At 42.9% G+C, this 18441-nt stretch overlaps 1 protein-coding gene across 1 annotated transcript in view; it reads right to left on the minus strand.

Moving 5' to 3' along the window:
- LOC126259172 (proteasome activator complex subunit 4-like) overlaps positions 1–18441 on the minus strand; it is a 251235-nt gene that overhangs the window by 153631 nt on the left and 79163 nt on the right. The window contains exons 14-15 of the mRNA XM_049955739.1: positions 1023–1180; positions 724–813 (exon numbers count right to left, since the gene is read on the minus strand). Coding sequence (XP_049811696.1) covers positions 724–813; positions 1023–1180 — 248 coding nt within the window. The remainder of the gene's footprint in view (positions 1–723; positions 814–1022; positions 1181–18441) is intronic.

Raw genomic sequence — 18441 nt, forward strand, 5'->3', positions numbered from 1 at the left:
CAGATTTACTATATCGTTTAATCCTCCTGAGGGAAAATGTGCCCTATTCATATATACAGATGTACGCTACTGAAAGTTTTTTTAACTGGTGTTCTGTGGGTCAGGGAGTAGAATATTAAGGTACTTTAATCAAAAAGAAGACAGAGTTTAACATCCAATCGACAGTGGGGTCATCAGGGACAGAGCACAAGCTCAGATTACAAGTGGATACAGAAAGAGATTGGATATACCCTTTCCAAAGATACCATTCTGGCATTTGCCTGGAGTGTTTCAGGGAATCACTAGTCCTCCCAAATGTGAGTACATTGTGCTAACCACTGCACCATCTCGCTCAGATCCTTAATCATGTAGGTAGATTAGAGAAATTGAAAAGAATAATGGAAAGATTGAGAGTGAAAAACAGTGAAATGCAGTGGCACCTGAGTACAGGGTTATGAACAGAAAACGAAACAGAGGTATGCTGCAGTAGGTCTAATAATGAACAAGAAAATAAGAATGCAGGTGAACTACAATGAACAGCATAGGGAAGGGATTATGATAGTCAAGAGCGATACAAAACCACAGCCTATCACAGTAATACAATTATCTATGCCTACCTGTTCTGCACAAGGTGAAGATACTAAAAAAACACATGATGATAAATTAGGGAGCAAATTGTGGGGCACAACTTGGTAACTTTATAAATATTATTTTAATTCCAAAATACCAATGCCGTTAACTTACAGTTTAACTGGTGGTTCATCCCATTGTGGAAGAAGAGGTCTGCATCCAAGTATTCCATTTACAATGTGTAATGAGCACTGGAGTTCTTCCCTAAGAAATAACATATTTACAAATTTCAATGGAAATTTTGACTAATTTGACAAAAATGACTGTAAAAAAATGACATCAATGTGAGAGAACTCAATATCATAATCTCATGGACGCAATTTATCTTCCACTGTTACAACCTATAAAAAACCTCCATTTCTGCAATGATAATACAAACATTAATTAGTATCATAAACATACTTCCTACATACCTTGTCATTTGTGATTTGTCATTGATGTAACTGCTGATACGTTCTAATTCCACTGGTAAATATCTGTTGACAATATCCTGAACATGTTTTATTTCCTCCTCATCTGGAACATGCCACTTCATTTGGAGATTATGAACATTGCCCGGTTTTCCCCAGTCCTAAAAGAACAGCAGCAATGGGTAAATGACAAGATAAGGCTTATATATATCTGTAATGTGCATTGCTTCTGCCATGCAGTTAAATTCAGTCATCTATACAATCAGATCAGATAATTTGTAGGGGGTAGCCTATTTAATATTCCTATAATTTTCTTTTGAATTTATAACTATTCTTAATTTCATATATGTGAGGGGAGCTTTTTTACATGAGGGGAACTTCCTTAAGATCTTCAGCAATCTGATAAGGAGATAAAATATATGTGCAAAATATGTGGGTCTCATATTACTGTCATGTTAACAGTTCATCTTAAGTTTATTATTTTACAGCAAATATCATTAAGAGGTAAGTGCAGCAATAACTGAGTAAGCATTTCAGGATACTTGAAAACACATATGTAAGATATGTGGTGATAAACTTCACACAAAATTATGTTTATCTATGAATTCACAAAATTATGTTTATCTATGAATTCACTCCAATTTAGCTGGTTGTCCAGCATGACCCAAAAGAACTTTACACGTGGTAGTTATATTCTCTTATTCCAACTTTTATGATGTAGCTAAATGGCGTGAAAAACTTGGCGAATAACTGCAACTGACTTTGAAGTATTGGTAATCGTATTAACAAAGTACTCAAATGTTTATGCATTATTAAACTGGCCCTACATTTTTTATTACACATTACACAGAAGCAATTAATTAGTGCAACTGATTAGTTTATTTCGTGTATGGCTCACAGATCTATGATTTACACATACTTAATTTAGTTTAATACATGACAAAACATGATAATATGGAACAGTAAAAGCATATCTATAAAGCTGGAGAAGTGGCAGTAGCTAAAAAAGTTTAAGATAGCCATTTTTGATCAAAGTTGGATATACAAAGACTCCAGCCAGGAGATGCATCTGCAAAGTCTGTGCAGGTAACCAAGAATTTTGTTTTTGGACAGTCATGCAAAATGTGGTCCAATACTTGTTCCAATGTTCCACAGTCTGTCGGTCATTCCCCATTTATGTAGTAGTGTTGGTTTTCTCAGGGCAAGGGCCGTTCTGACACAGCTGAAGGAGCTCAATATTTTATTTGGTTGGTTCACCCCAGGGGGGTTGGATGATTGGATCTATTTTATCCATCTCCTCTCGACTATTGAAGGATGACCACTGATTTCTCCATTCTTCACTTAGATCACAGCTTTCTGGGAAGAGATGGCCATTGTTTACCTGTACTGGTTCTCTTGATTTTAGACAATTGTATGGTAAGTCTCAAGATCTTTTGAGTTTAGTCCATTCATGTGTCACTGTTTGTTGTTGTCAGAGACTTGGGGCAGCAATATTGGCGAGTACTGTCAGAAATGGTATTAATGTTGATCTAAGAGTACCTGTCATTGTCATTTAGATGGATACGTATTTTGTTAACATGTAGCTACTTCTACCCCAAAAAGGAGAATAATATTCAATGACAGGATACTAAAGTGGTTGTACTGTAGTTCCCAAAGTGATTGTACTGTAGTTCTCAAGTTGTTTGTATTAGATCCCCATTTAGCAGCAGCAGTTTCATTAACATATGATTTACTGAGTTTCAGCTTTTGTCCTGTTAGTTCTATGTTATTCCTAAACGTCAGGAGTCTATCAAAAGTAACACCTAAATATCTGAGTTGTCAAATGTATTTTAATTTTTTTGTGAAAAATTACATTCAATTCTTTGTTTGCCATTCAGTTGGTTAGGTGGAATGAGTTGACTTCTGTTTCATAGGGGATCAGGCAAAGTCATCACTTTGTGTAATAATGGTCAACCTTTTCCTAATTTTTAGTAAGTGATAATTCACCTTATTTGAAAGAGGTGCTGTCGCTAGGTCGTCAGCATAGCTCAACTGTACAGAATCAGTGCTGACTATGTAGCTGGTGTACAAGTGAAATGAAAGTGGGTCTAAAACAGAGCCCTGTGGGAGGCTGTTCTTTATGGTATGGTATTTACTTATAGTTGCCCCAACATTGACTTTAAAGGAGCACTTTTTGGGCATCTTTTGCATCATAATCTTTTGAGTATTGAACGGTTTCATTTAGCTTACCCATAAATCCATCCAGCCACGTGGCGTCATACACTGCTGTGAGGTCAATAAATGGCACAAGTTTTTCTTTGGAAGGCTGCTTCTATAAATCATGATAGGGTGAGAACTTTCTCACAGCAGCTACAATTTGCATGAAATCCTGCTCAATGTAAAGTGGTTATGGTACCAATTATTGGATATATTCTACTGTACCGAAGTCTTTCCAGCATCTTTTAACCCTCCAGTGGGTGCGCCATTTTTCATAACACGAGTAGGCACGCAGCGCACTTTGTACACATGTGTAGAATAGCTTTCTTTATATTATCAAGGTACGATCAAAATCACATTTAATCCTAGTTTATTTAAACAACGAGAAAATAAACTTACATAATATGAGCTTAACCACTGTTTTATTCAACAATAAGAAAATAAATTTTCACTATAACACTCTGTTGTCAAGGCCAAATGTTACAGAAACAGTAATAACCCACTCAAAGCATTAAGCACAGCAGTTGCATCAGATCCCAGCCAGCTGCTTATTCGATCACTAATTAATTTGTAGATAACTGCCTCAATGTGGGATTATGTTGCTAGTTGTAATCGGGGTAATTTTTTTTCATGGATTTTACATTTTTTCTCACCTAGCTCACTTTGTATTTTATATTACTGCAGCTCATTTGGACGTATGACAATACAATTTATCGCTGTGTCACCTAAACCAATATTGAAGGAATGGGTATGGGTTTACAGTTGTGAAACAACAACGGAACCACACAAAATAATTTTATTTTTGGTTGGTGCACTTTATGCATAGGCTTCAGGGTTAACAGAAGCTTAGTAGCACAACTGGACAACAGTTTGCTGGGTTGTCTTAAGGTTTTCTTGATTTGAGTATAGCAACAGTTTATCCAATTTTAAATTGCCGAGGGGTTTTTCCTCTGCCCAGTATTCCATTGTGAAATTATAATAGGTATTGTCGCACCTTGCTTGCTAGTGTTTAATGAAAGTGAGAAATCCATCCAGTCCAGCAGCTTTCCTTATTTGAGGGATATAATGACTACGTTAAGTTTCTCCTCTGTGCTGGGTAGAGACAGATCGGGGTCTTCTATTTTCCTCTCTCTTGTCCCCAAGTTGTTTCTTTATTTCCGATCATATCTATCTATTAGTTTGGACTCTTTTACAAAAACTGTAAATGAATCAAATTCTCAGCTGTCATTCATAATAAATCCTCATACCTCAGAAAAGCTATGTGTGGTTTTCTCACTTGATATGGGTGCCTAAAAGTATATGTTAACTGAAGAGGTTAAGGGGGGAGGAGGGTAAACAGCGGTGGGAAGTGGTAGCTGGGAACAAGTGCCACAGATAGAGGACAGTGTCTGACAGTTTCCCAATTGGCACAACCAATAGATTTGCCTTGCTACCACAGTTAAGTAAGGAAGAGGCTCCAGTAGAAGTAGATGTAGTTAAGATGCAACAGAATCTCACTAGGAAACCAACTGTTTCAAAAAAAGTAGAAGTAAGAGGAAAGTTCTGTTGCTAGGTAGCAGCCATGGAAGAAGTGTGGGCCAGATTTTGCAGGAAAAATTAGGTGACAGGTACCAGGTCACAGACTTTTTCAAGCCAAGTGCACATCTTTGCCAGGTGGTAGAGGATATAGATAGCTAAGGTAGAATATTCAAAATTTCTAGGTGTATGCATTGATGAGGGGTTGAACTGGAAAAAAAACACTGAGGATCTGCTGAAACGTTTGAGTTCAGCTACTTGCCCTATTAGGGTCATTGCAAATTTTGGCGATATACATCTCGGTAAATTAGCTTACCACGCCTATATTCATTTTCTCCTTTCATATGGCATCATATTTTGGGGTAACTCATCACTGAGTAAAAGAGTGTTCATTGCACAAAAGCGTGTAATCAGAATAATTGCCGGAGCTCATCCAAGATCATCCTGCACACAGTTATTTAAAGAGCTAGAGATGTTCACTGTAGCATATATATATAAAAAAAGAAAGATGATGAGACTTACCAAACAAAAGCGCTGGCAGGTCGATATACACACAAACAAACACAAATGTACACACAAAATTCAAGCTTTCGCAACAAACTGTTGCCTCATCAGGAAAGAGGGAAGGAGAGGGAAAGACGAAAGGATGTGGGTTTTAAGGGAGAGGGTAAGGAGTCATTCCAATCCCGGGAGCGGAAAGACTTACCTTAGGGGGAAAAAAGGACAGGTATACACTCGCGCGCACACACACACATATCCATCCACACATACAGACACAAGCAGACATATTTAAAGACAAAGAGTTTGGGCAGAGATGCCAGTCGAGGTGGAAGAGTAGAGGCAAAGAAGTTGTTGAGAGACAGGTGAGGTATGAGTGGCGGCAACTGGAAATTAGCGGAGATTGAGGCCTGGCGGATAACGAGAAGAGAGGATATACTGAAGGGCAAGTTCCCATCTCCGGAGTTCGGATAGGTTGGTGTTGGTGGGAAGTATCCAGATAACCCGGACGGTGTAACACTGTGCCAAGATGTGCTGGCTGTGCACCAAGGCATGTTTAGCCACAGGGTGATCCTCATTACCAACAAACACTGTCTGCCTGTGTCCATTCATGCGAATGGACAGTTTGTTGCTGGTCATTCCCACATAGAATGCATCACAGTGTAGGCAGGTCAGTTGGTAAATCACGTGGGTGCTTTCACACGTGGCTCTGCCTTTGATCGTGTACACCTTCCGGGTTACAGGACTGGAGTAGGTGGTGGTGGGAGGGTGCATGGGACAGGTTTTGCACCGGGGGCGGTTACAAGGATAGGAGCCAGAGGGTAGGGAAGGTGGTTTGGGGATTTCATAGGGATGAACTAACAGGTTACGAAGGTTAGGTGGACGGCGGAAAGACACTCTTGGCGGAGTGGGGAGGATTTCATGAAGGATGGATCTCATTTCAGGGCAGGATTTGAGGAAGTCGTATCCCTGCTGGAGAGCCACATTCAGAGTCTGGTCCAGTCCCGGAAAGTATCCTGTCACAAGTGGGGCACTTTTGTGGTTCTTCTGTGGGGGATTCTGGGTTTGAGGGGATGAGGAAGTGGCTCTGGTTATTTGCTTCTATACCAGGCCGGGAGGGTAGTTGCGGGATGCGAAAGCTGTTGTCAGGTTGTTGGTGTAATGTTTCAGGGATTCCGGACTGGAGCAGATTCATTTGCCACGAAGACCTAGGCTGTAGGGAAGGGACCGTTTGATGTGGAATGGGTGGCAGCTGTCATAATGGAGGTACTGTTGCTTGTTGGTGGGTTTGATGTGGACGGACGTGTGAAGTTGGCCATTGGACAGGTGGAGGTCAACGTCAAGGAAAGTGGCATGGGATTTAGAGTAGGACCAGGTGAATCTGATGGAACCAAAGGAGTTGAGGTTGGAGAGGAAATTCTGGAGTTATTCTTCACTGTGAGTCCAGATCATGAAGATGTCATCAATAAATCTGTACCAAACTTTGGGTTGGCAGACCTGGGTAACCAAGAAGGCTTCCTCTAAGCGACCCATGAATAGGTTGGCGTACGAGGGGGCCATCCTGGTACCCATGGCTGTTCCCTTTAATTGTTGGTATGTCTGGCCTTCAAAAGTGAAGAAGTTGTGGGTCAGGATGAAGCTGGCTAAGGTAATGAGGAAAGAGGTTTTAGGTAGGGTGGCAGGTGATCGGCGTGAAAGGAAATGCTCCATCGCAGCGAGGCCCTGGACGTGCAAACGAATCTGCTCCAGTCCGGAATCCCTGAAACATTACACCAACAACCTGACAACAGCTTTCGCATCCCGCAACTACCCTCCTGGCCTGGTACAGAAGCAAATAACCAGAGCCACTTCCTCATCCCCTCAAACCCAGAATCCCCCACAGAAGAACCACAAAAGTGCCCCACTTGTGACAGGATACTTTCCGGGACTGGACCAGACTCTGAATGTGGCTCTCCAGCAGGGATACGACTTCCTCAAATCCTGCCCTGAAATGAGATCCATCCTTCATGAAATCCTCCCCACTCCGCCAAGAGTGTCTTTCCGCCGTCCACCTAACCTTCGTAACCTGTTAGTTCATCCCTATGAAATCCCCAAACCACCTTCCCTACCCTCTGGCTCCTATCCTTGTAACCACCCCCGGTGCAAAACCTGTCCCATGCACCCTCCCACCACCACCTACTCCAGTCCTGTAACCCGGAAGGTGTACACGATCAAAGGCAGAGCCACGTGTGAAAGCACCCACGTGATTTACCAACTGACCTGCCTACACTGTGATGCATTCTATGTGGGAATGACCAGCAACAAACTGTCCATTCGCATGAATGGACACAGGCAGACAGTGTTTGTTGGTAATGAGGATCACCCTGTGGCTAAACATGCCTTGGTGCACAGCCAGCACATCTTGGCACAGTGTTACACCGTCCGGGTTATCTGGATACTTCCCACCAACACCAACCTATCCGAACTCCGGAGATGGGAACTTGCCCTTCAGTATATCCTCTCTTCTCGTTATCCGCCAGGCCTCAATCTCCGCTAATTTCCAGTTGCCGCCACTCATACCTCACCTGTCTCTCAACAACTTCTTTGCCTCTACTCTTCCACCTCGACTGACATCTCTGCCCAAACTCTTTGTCTTTAAATATGTCTGCTTGTGTCTGTATGTGTGGATGGATATGTGTGTGTGTGCGCGCGAGTGTATACCTGTCCTTTTTTCCCCCTAAGGTAAGTCTTTCCGCTCCCGGGATTGGAATGACTCCTTACCCTCTCCCTTAAAACCCACATCCCTTCGTCTTTCCCTCTCCTTCCCTCTTTCCTGATGAGGCAACAGTTTGTTGCGAAAGCTTGAATTTTGTCTGTACATTTGTGTTTGTTTGTGTGTCTATCGACCTGCCAGCGCTTTTGTTTGGCAAGTCTCATCATCTTTCTTTTTAGATATATTTTTTCCACGTGGAATGTTTCCCTCTGTTATATATATATATATATAAACAAAGATGATGTGACTTACCGAACGAAAGCGCTGGCAGGTCGTTAGACACACAAACGAACACAAACACACACACAAAATTCAACCTTTCGCAACAAACTGTTGACTCATCAGGAAAGAGGGAAAGAGAGGGAAAGACGAAAGGATGTGGGTTTTAAGGGAGAGGGTAAGGAGTCATTCCAATCCCGGGAGCGGAAAGACTTACTTTAGGGGGGAAAAAGGGACGGGTATACACTCGCGCGCGCGCGCGCACACACACACACACACACACACACACACACACACACACACACACACACACACACATACAGACACAAGCAGACATATTTAAAGACAAAGAGTTTGGGCACAGATGTCAGTCGAGGCGGAAGTGAAGAGGCAGAGATGATGTTGAATGACAGGTGAGGTATGAGTGGCGGCAACTTGAAATTAGCGGAGATTGAGGCCTGGTGGGTAACGGGAAGAGAGGATATATTGAAGAGCAAGTTCCCATCTCCGGAGTTCGGATAGGTTGGTGTTGGTGGGAAGTATCCAGATAACCCGGACGGTGTAACACTGTGCCAAGATGTGCTGGCCGTGCACCAAGGCATGTTTAGCCACAGGGTGATCCTCATTACCAACAAACACTGTCTGCCTGTGTCCATTCATGCGAATGGACAGTTTGTTGCTGGTCATTCCCACATAGAATGCATCACAGTGTAGGCAGGTCAGTTGGTAAATCACGTGGGTGCTTTCACATGTGGCTCTGCCTTTGATCGTGTACACCTTCCGGGTTACAGGACTGGAGTAGGTGGTGGTGGGAGGGTGCATGGGACAGGTTTTACACCGGGGGCGGTTACAAGGATAGGAGCCAGAGGGTAGGGAAGGTGGTTTGGGGATTTCATAGGGATGAACTAACAGGTTACGAAGGTTAGGTGGACGGCGGAAAGACACTCTTGGTGGAGTGGGGAGGATTTCATGAAGGATGGATCTCATTTCATGACAGGATTTGAGGAAGTCGTATCCCTGCTGGAGAGCCACATTCAGAGTCTGGTCCAGTCCCGGAAAGTATCCTGTCACAAGTGGGGCACTTTTGTGGTTCTTCTGTGGGGGATTATGGGTTCGACGGGAGGAGGAAGTGGCTCTGGTTATTTGCTTCTGTACAAGGTCGGGAGGGTAGTTGCGAGATGTGAAAGCTGTTGTCAGGTTGTTGGTGTAATGGTTCAGGGATTCTGGACTGGAGCAGATTCGTTTGCCACGAAGACCTAGGCTGTAGGGAAGGGACCGTTTGATGTGGAATGGGTGGCAGCTGTCAAAATGGAGGTACTGTTGCTTGTTGGTGGGTCTGATGTGGACGGACGAGTGAAGCTGGCCATTGGACAGGAGGAGGTCAACGTCAAGGAAAGTGGCATGGGATTTGGAGTAGGACCAGGTGAATCTGATGGAACCAAAGGAGTTGAGGTTGGAGAGGAAATTCTGAAGTTCTTCTTCATTGTGAGTCCAGATCATGAAGATGTCTTCAATAAATCTGTACCAAACTTTGGGTTGGCAGGCCTGGGTAACCAAGAAGGCTTCCTGTAAGCGACCCATGAATAGGTTGGCGTACGAGGGGGCCATCCTGGCACCCATGGCTGTTCCCTTTAATTGTTGGTATGTCTGGCCTTCAAAAGTGAAGAAGTTGTGGGTCAGGATGAAGCTGGCTAAGGTGATGAGGAAAGAGGTTTTAGGTAGGGTGGCAGGTGATCGGCGTGAAAGGAAGTGCTCCATCGCAGCAAGGCCCTGGACGTGCGGAATATTTGTGTATAAGGAAGTGGCATCAATGGTTACAAGGATGGTTTCCGGGGGTAACAGATTGGGTAAGGATTCCAGGCGTTCGAGAAAGTGGTTGGTGTCTTTGATGAAGGATGGGAGACTGCATGTAATGGGTTGAAGGTGTTGATCTACGTAGGCAGAGATCCGTTCTGTGGGGGCTTGGTAACCAGCTACAATGGGGCGGCTGGGATGATTGGGTTTGTGGATTTTAGGAAGAAGGTAGAAGGTAGGGGTGCGGGGTGTCGGTGGGGTCAGGAGGTTGATGGAGTCAGGTGAAAGGTTTTGCAGGGGGCCTAAGGTTCTGAGGATTCCTTGAAGCTCCGCCTGGACATCGGGAACGGGGTTACCTTGGCAAACTTTGTATGTGTTGTTGTCTGAAAGCTGACGCAGTCCGTCAGCCACATACTCCCGACGATCAAGTACCACGGTCGTGGAACCCTTGTCTGCCGGAAGAATGACTATGGATCGGTCAGCCTTCAGATCACGGATAGCCTGGGCTTCAGCAGTGGTGATGTTGGGAGCAGGATCAAGGTTTTTTAAGTAGGACTGAGATGCGAGGCTGGAAGTCAGAAATTCCTGGAAGGTTTGGAGAGGGTGATTTTGAGGAAGAGGAGGGGGGGTCCCGCTGCGACGGAGGACGGAACTGTTCCAGGCAGGGTTCAATTTGGATGGTGTCTTGGGGAGTTGGATCATTAGGAGTAGGATTAGGATCATTTTTCTACGTGGCAAAGTGATATTTCCAGCAGAGAGTACGAGTGTAGGACAGTAAATCTTTGACGAGAGCTGTTTGGTTGAATCTGGGAGTGGGGCTGAAGGTGAGGCCTTTGGATAGGACAGAGGTTTCAGATTGGGAGAGAGGTTTGGAGGAAAGGTTAACTACTGAATTAGGGTGTTGTGGTTCCAGGTTGTGTTGATTGGAATTTTGAGGTTTTGGAGGGAGTGGAGCTGGAAGTGTCCCGCCAAAACCTCAAAATTCCAATCAACACAACCTGGAACCACAACACCCTAATTCAGTAGTTAACCTTTCCTCCAAACCTCTCTCCCAATCTGAAACCTCTGTCCTATCCAAAGGCCTCACCTTCAGCCCCACTCCCAGATTCAACCAAACAGCCCTCGTCAAAGATTTACTGTCCTACACTCGTACTCTCTGCTGGAAATATCACTTTGCCACGAAGAAAAATGATCCTAATCCTACTCCTAATGATCCAACTCCCCAAGACACCATCCAAATTGAACCCTGCCTGGAAAAGTTCCGTCCTCCGTCGCAGCGGGACCCCCCCTCCTCTTCCTCAAAATCACCCTCTCCAAACCTTCCAGGAATTTCTGACTTCCAGCCTTGCATCTCAGTCCTACTTAAAAAACCTTGATCCTACTCCCAACATCACCACTGCTGAAGCCCAGGCTATCCATGATCTGAAGGCTGACCGATCCATAGTCATTCTTCCGGCGGACAAGGGTTCCACGACCGTGGTACTTGATCGTCGGGAGTATGTGGCTGACGGACTGCGTCAGCTTTCAGACACCACCACATACAAAGTTTGCCAAGGTAACCCCGTTCCCGATGTCCAGGCGGAGCTTCAAGGAACCCTCAGAACCTTAGGCCCCCTGCAAAACCTTTCACCTGACGCCATCAACCTCCTGACCCCACCAACACCCCGCACCCCTACCTTCTACCTTCTTCCTAAAATCCACAAACCCAATCATCCCAGCCGCCCCATTGTAGCTGGTTACCAAGCCCCCACAGAACGGATCTCTGCCTACGTAGATCAACACCTTCAACCCATTACATGCAGTCTCCCATCCTTCATCAAAGACACCAACCACTTTCTCGAACGCCTGGAATCCTTACCCAATCTGTTACCCCCGGAAACCATCCTTGTAACCATTGATGCCACTTCCTTATACACAAATATTCTGCACGTCCAGGGCCTTGCTGCGATGGAGCACTTCCTTTCACGCCGATCACCTGCCACCCTACCTAAAACCTCTTTTCTCATCACCTTAGCCAGCTTCATCCTGACCCACAATTTCTTCACTTTTGAAGGCCAGACATACCAACAATTAAAGGGAACAGCCATGGGTGCCAGGATGGCCCCCTCGTACGCCAACCTATTCATGGGTCGCTTACAGGAAGCCTTCTTGGTTACCCAGGCCTGCCAACCCAAAGTTTGGTACAGATTTATTGATGACATCTTCATGATCTGGACTCACAATGAAGAAGAACTTCAGAATTTCCTCTCCAACCTCAACTCCTTTGGTTCCATCAGATTCACCTGGTCCTACTCCAAATCCCATGCCACTTTCCTTGACGTTGACCTCCTCCTGTCCAATGGCCAGCTTCACATGTCCGTCCACACCAAACCCACCAACAAGCAACAGTACCTCCATTATGACAGCTGCCACCCATTCCACATCAAACGGTCCCTTCCCTACAGCCTAGGTCTTCGTGGCAAACGAATCTGCTCCAGTCCAGAATCCCTGAACCATTACACCAATAACCTGACAACAGCTTTCACATCTCGCAACTACCCTCCCGACCTTGTACAGAAGCAAATAACCAGAGCCACTTCCTCCTCCTCTCGAACCCAGAATCCCCCACAGAAGAACCACAAAAGTGCCCCACTTGTGACAGGATACTTTCCGGGACTGGACCAGACTCTGAATGTGGCTCTCCAGCAGGGATACGACTTCCTCAAAACCTGCCCTGAAATGAGATCCATCCTTCATGAAATCCTCCCCACTCCACCAAGAGTGTCTTTCCGCCGTCCACCTAACCTTCGTAACCTGTTAGTTCATCCCTATGAAATCCCCAAACCACCTTCCCTACCCTCTGGCTCCTATCCTTGTAACCGCCCCTGGTGTAAAACCTGTCCCATGCACCCTCCCACCACCACCTACTCCAGTCCTGTAACCCGGAAGGTGTACACGATCAAAGGCAGAGCCACATGTGAAAGCACCCACGTGATTTACCAACTGACCTGCCTACACTGTGATGCATTCTATGTGGGAATGACCAGCAACAAACTGTCCATTCGCATGAATGGACACAGGCAGACAGTGTTTGTTGGTAATGAGGATCACCCTGTGGCTAAACATGCCGTGGTGCACGGCCAGCACATCTTGGCACAGTGTTACACCGTCCGGGTTATCTGGATACTTCCCACCAACACCAACCTATCCGAACTCCGGAGATGGGAACTTGCTCTTCAATATATCCTCTCTTCCCGTTACCCACCAGGCCTCATTCTCCGCTAATTTCAAGTTGCCGCCACTCATACCTCACCTGTCATTCAACATCATCTCTGCCTCTTCACTTCCGCCTCGACTGACATCTTTGCCCAAACTCTTTGTCTTTAAATATGTCTGTTTGTGTCTGTATATGTGTGGATGGATATGTGTGTGTGTGTGCGCGAGTGTATACCCGTCCCTTTTTCCCCCTAAGGTAAGTCTTTCCGCTACCGGGATTGGAATGACTCCTTATCCTCTCCCTTAAAACCCACATCCTTTTGTCTTTCCCTCTCCTTCCCCTCTTTCCTGATGAGGCAACAGTTTTATATATCACGTAGGAAAAATATATCTAAAAACAAAGATGATGTGTGAAATCTTCTCGGGTGATCAGCCGAGTAAAGGCGTCGTCTTCTCGCAACGTTTCGAAGGGTTTCGTACCCATCATCGCTTGAAGATGATGGGTACGAAACCCTTCGAAACGTTGCGAGAAGACGACGCCTTTACTCGGCTGATCACCCGAGAAGATTTCATGAATGGAATACGCCGAGAAAGTCTCAAATCACATTTAAAGATGATGTGACTTACCAAATGAAAGTGCTGGCAGGTCGACAGACACACAAACGAACACAAACATACACACAAAATTCAAGCTTTCGCAACAAACTGTTGCCTCATCAGGAAAGAGGGAAGGAGAGGGAAAGACGAAAGGATGTGGGTTTTAAGGGAGAGGATAATGAGTCATTCCAATCCCGGGAGCGGAAAGACTTACCTTAGGGGGAAAAAAGGACAGGTATACACTCGCGCACACACACACACATATCCATCCACACATATACAGACTCAAGCAGACATATTTCTGCTTGTGTCTGTATATGTGTGGATGGATATGTGTGTGTGTGTGTGCGAGTGTATACCTGTCCTTTTTTCCCCCTAAGGTAAGTCTTTCCGCTCCCGGGATTGGAATGACTCATTATCCTCTCCCTTAAAACCCACATCCTTTCGTCTTTCCCTCTCCTTCCCTCTTTCCTGATGAGGCAACAGTTTGTTGCGAAAGCTTGAATTTTGTGTGTATGTTTGTGTTTGTTTGTGTGTCTATCGACGTGCCAGCGCTTTCGTTTGGTAAGTCACATCATCTCTGTTTTTATCCAGCACTTTCATTTGGTAAGTCACATCATTTTTGTATATATATATATATATATATATATATATATATATATATATATATATATATATATATATATTCACTTACGAAATTTGCTACTAACAATCCAAACGAATTCAAAAGTAATAGCAGTGTACATGGCTACAACACTAGGAGAATGGATGATCTTCACTACTCAAGGTTCAATCTAACTTTTGCTCAGAAGAGGGTAAATTATGCTGGCACAAAAGTCTTTAGTCACTTACCTAATAGCATCAAAAGTCTGGCAGATAGCCATATAGGATTTAAAAGGAAATTAAAAGAATGGCAACTCCTTCTACTCATTAGATGAATTTTTGGATATAGTAAGCGGGTAATTTCCACAACCCCCCCCCCCCCCCCCCCCACACACACACACAAAATATTAAGTGTCATGTAATATTTTGTGTAATGTAATATCTTGTATAGACACCTTTTATTAACCTGGCACGTTCCACATCATTACAAAGTGTTGTATTCATGATCTATGGAACATGTACTAATCTAATCTGAACTCGGCAAAAAAATGATGCATTTTGGAAAGATTTTTGATGTGCAGCAACATGTACACTGCATATTTTACTTATGAAATTATGAATACGAATTCCACTAAACACAGCACATTATTTGCTGAAGCTCTGAAATTGAGATTGTGATGCACTTTTGCCAGCCAATCATAGCTCACGTCATGTTATGTCACCAGCAAATAACAGCAAATATTCAGTGTGTAGCAGATTTTGCACAAACACACAAAAAGGAAAAGTTTGTAGTTTAAATTAATATACATATACTATAGTTGCAAGAAAATCTAAGCTTTAAATGTCTGGTCTTCTGGGCCAGAAATTTTTCTATGTGGCCAGTCTTCAAAGTAATAAGTTCTGAATGAGAGTCAAACATTGAATCAAGAAATTCATCAAACATTCTCACAGCTAACGTAGTTCATCCTGTGTAGAAAGAAATTTACTTTCAAAGTAACTATTCTCAAACCACCATTCACAAGATTTTCCTGCGACCTATTAGAAATAGGTTCATTTGAGCAGTTGCCAGAGAGTGGCAGAAGACAGGCACTACCGCACACGTGCAACCTCAATGACGTAGGAAGCCCATGCTTAGTGTTTGCTCAGCTCATACGCCTTTTGTCTTTATTTCTGGCTGGAATTTCATGTGCAGTGGGGCATCACATGACCATGTATAGCAGGGTAGCATGTTGTGCGGAGGGGACGCACAGAGTTATTGTACTTAGGGCAATTATTTTTTCATATCCTATCCAGATAAGAAAGGCAAAATTAGAGAGCAGTCTTTGGCACAATATTCATTTCAAAACTAGACTCTACACCTTAAAATACTCTAATGTTTTGCGATGTTGCGACAACAACATAGATTTATTTATTTATTTATTTATTTTTTTTTTACTCTGCAATACTGTTATATAGCATTTCCAGCAAAGTTTACATCCACACAGCACTGCAAAATGCTGGTAATAAGAAATACAAATAGCCTGCGAAAATAAAAAATAATAATAAAAAACAGTTGTTCATATATATTAGAACTAACGACAATAAGCTTTTCATAAATTTTTCAAACTGTATAAAAATTAACGAAGTTACTTGTGAAGGCAAGAAACTGTTAACTGGCAGTTTACATTCTACTCCAGGAGTAAATATAAAGTGTTGTGGGGAGTTACAATGATACAAAATGGTGGGCTGCCAGTTTATAATTTAGTGAAGAACGGCTTTCTGTAAACAACACAAATTAAGAAATAGCATCCAATTTAAAGGAGGCAACAGACAAGTGTTGAAACATGTCTTGTGATAGAAAAACACTGTGTTTCACAGTAGGTAGATGTGTAAAATTCTGCTAAAGCTTTTCAAGGTGGTTTTTGGAGATCCAGTTTTCTTGGAATACCGTTACTGTATCATCTCATGTTTGCTTCTTTATTATGGCATAATGTCATACATGCCAGAAGCTGAAATACAGCAACAGTTGAAACTAGATAATAGTGTGGAATGAAACACTTTATTTCAAATGAGCTGACTGCCTCTGCGGAAAATATTAATGAAAGCCAAATTTCTTTAGCACACTGACAACTGCAAAGTGATTAGTGCTTGATTGCCAATAATGTGGAAATAAAATAATATCAGAAAACTGAAACTAATATCAAATTTTACTTCTCTGAAATTGTGCAAATGTATTTTAATTTAATACCTCTCAGCCACATACATCCATTTTGTTTTCATTTGACGTGAGAGTTGTAAACGAATAGAGAACAACAAAATCACAAAACGTAAATGCAGGTCGCTTGGAGACTACTCCCCACTACAACTCTGACTGACTGCTCTGTGCATGTGCGAATCTGCCAGATTGCACCTACTGCTTAATACATCTAACAGCCACAATTAAAATAGTGAGAAGCAGGAAAAGATTCTGCTTATACACAACTTCAGCTCTGCGCATGCACATGAGCCAAATGGCAACTACTCAAATGAATCTTAATTTAAAACAACTGCTCAAACGAATCTAATTTAAACTGTTGTGACACCATACTCATCGAAAGCAATCAGCTGCTACAAAGTATTGCATAGTCTTTCTAAAGCCTTTAACACATTTTGCTGGTGGCAGGCATTTGTGTGAACACTGTTTTATTGTTGTAAATGGCACATTTTACTTTCAACATAAATTTTATATTGGCATTTTTCTCTCGTTTATGTTTTATTGCTGCAGTATTATTCTGCAGTAGCGGGCTAAGGTAAAAGTCTTTGTTAGAATATCAGTTCTTACCAGTCAAAATTACAAAAATCTAATTCAAAACCTAAACAATGAAAATTTCCTGGGGTTCTAAAAAACTCCCAGGTTCTTCCCAGTTTTTTCCTCAGATGAAAAAATTCCCAGGTTTTTCTCAGATTTCTTAGTTGTCTCAGGGCATGTAAGCCCTGTATAATCTCACTGTGACATTAAGATTTAACCAGTTTGCTGTCAACCACTTGTAGACTTGTTTGGCAATCATCTGGGCTTTGTCTTACACTTGGACTCGTGAATAGTATGCTTGGGTAATTCAAAAACATTACAGTTTTTGAATATCTGTTTAAAGTCATTCAGTTATGTTAAGAACAGAAATTGCACAATTATGAAACCTTGTGGGACTTTTCCATATAAACAAATTGTCTACACATTCTTCTCTTAATAACTACTTAAAATCTAGTGACAAGTTGTCAACTTTCAGATCCTTGATGATATCTCAATGGGAAAATCTACCAACATTACTTGACAACACACTTTTAACATAATTATCTTAATTTTACCTCTGATACATGCCACATTAATTCTATCCCAACTGTGGTACGAATAACTTATTACTAAAAAATACTGTACTTTTTGTTCCTGTTCGGTCACTGAGCCTGCATAATAGTTACACTGTACTAACAGGGAAGACAAAACTAAAATGCTCTGATATCTACCTCTATAATCAATAAACAATGTATGAAAATACAGATTACTACTTACCATAAAGAAGACATGTTAAGTTGCAGAGAGGCACAATTAAAAGACATTTCTCCCGGAAGGCATACTGGCCCCTGTTGGACTTGGTGGCCATATATGTATGAGGTGTGCTTCCTTGTGTGTAGCCGGCCGGAGTGGCCGAGCGGTTCTAGACGCCAGTCTGGAGCCGTGCGACCGCTACGGTCGCAGTTTCGAATCCTGCCTCGGGCATGGATGTATGTGATGTCCTTAGGTTAGTTAGGTTTAAGTAGTTCTAGGTTCTAGGAGACTGATGACCACTGCAGTTAAGTCCCATAGTGCTCAGAGCCATTTGAGCCTTGTGTGTATTAATGGTGTGTGTTTCTCTTCTGCTGAAGGCTTTAGCTAAAAGCTTTATGTAAGTGTCTTTTAATTGTGCCTGTCTGCAACTTAACGTGTTTTCTTTATAGTAAGTGGCAATCTGTCATTTCCTGTACTGTCGATATTCCTACCTGAAGTTTCTATCATCAATGATATTTTTCACAGCTATCTATTATTGGCAAGCAAGAAACCAG

The sequence above is a fragment of the Schistocerca nitens genome, chromosome 5, assembly GCF_023898315.1.
Source record: "Schistocerca nitens isolate TAMUIC-IGC-003100 chromosome 5, iqSchNite1.1, whole genome shotgun sequence".
Classification (NCBI taxonomy): Eukaryota; Metazoa; Arthropoda; class Insecta; order Orthoptera; family Acrididae; genus Schistocerca; species Schistocerca nitens.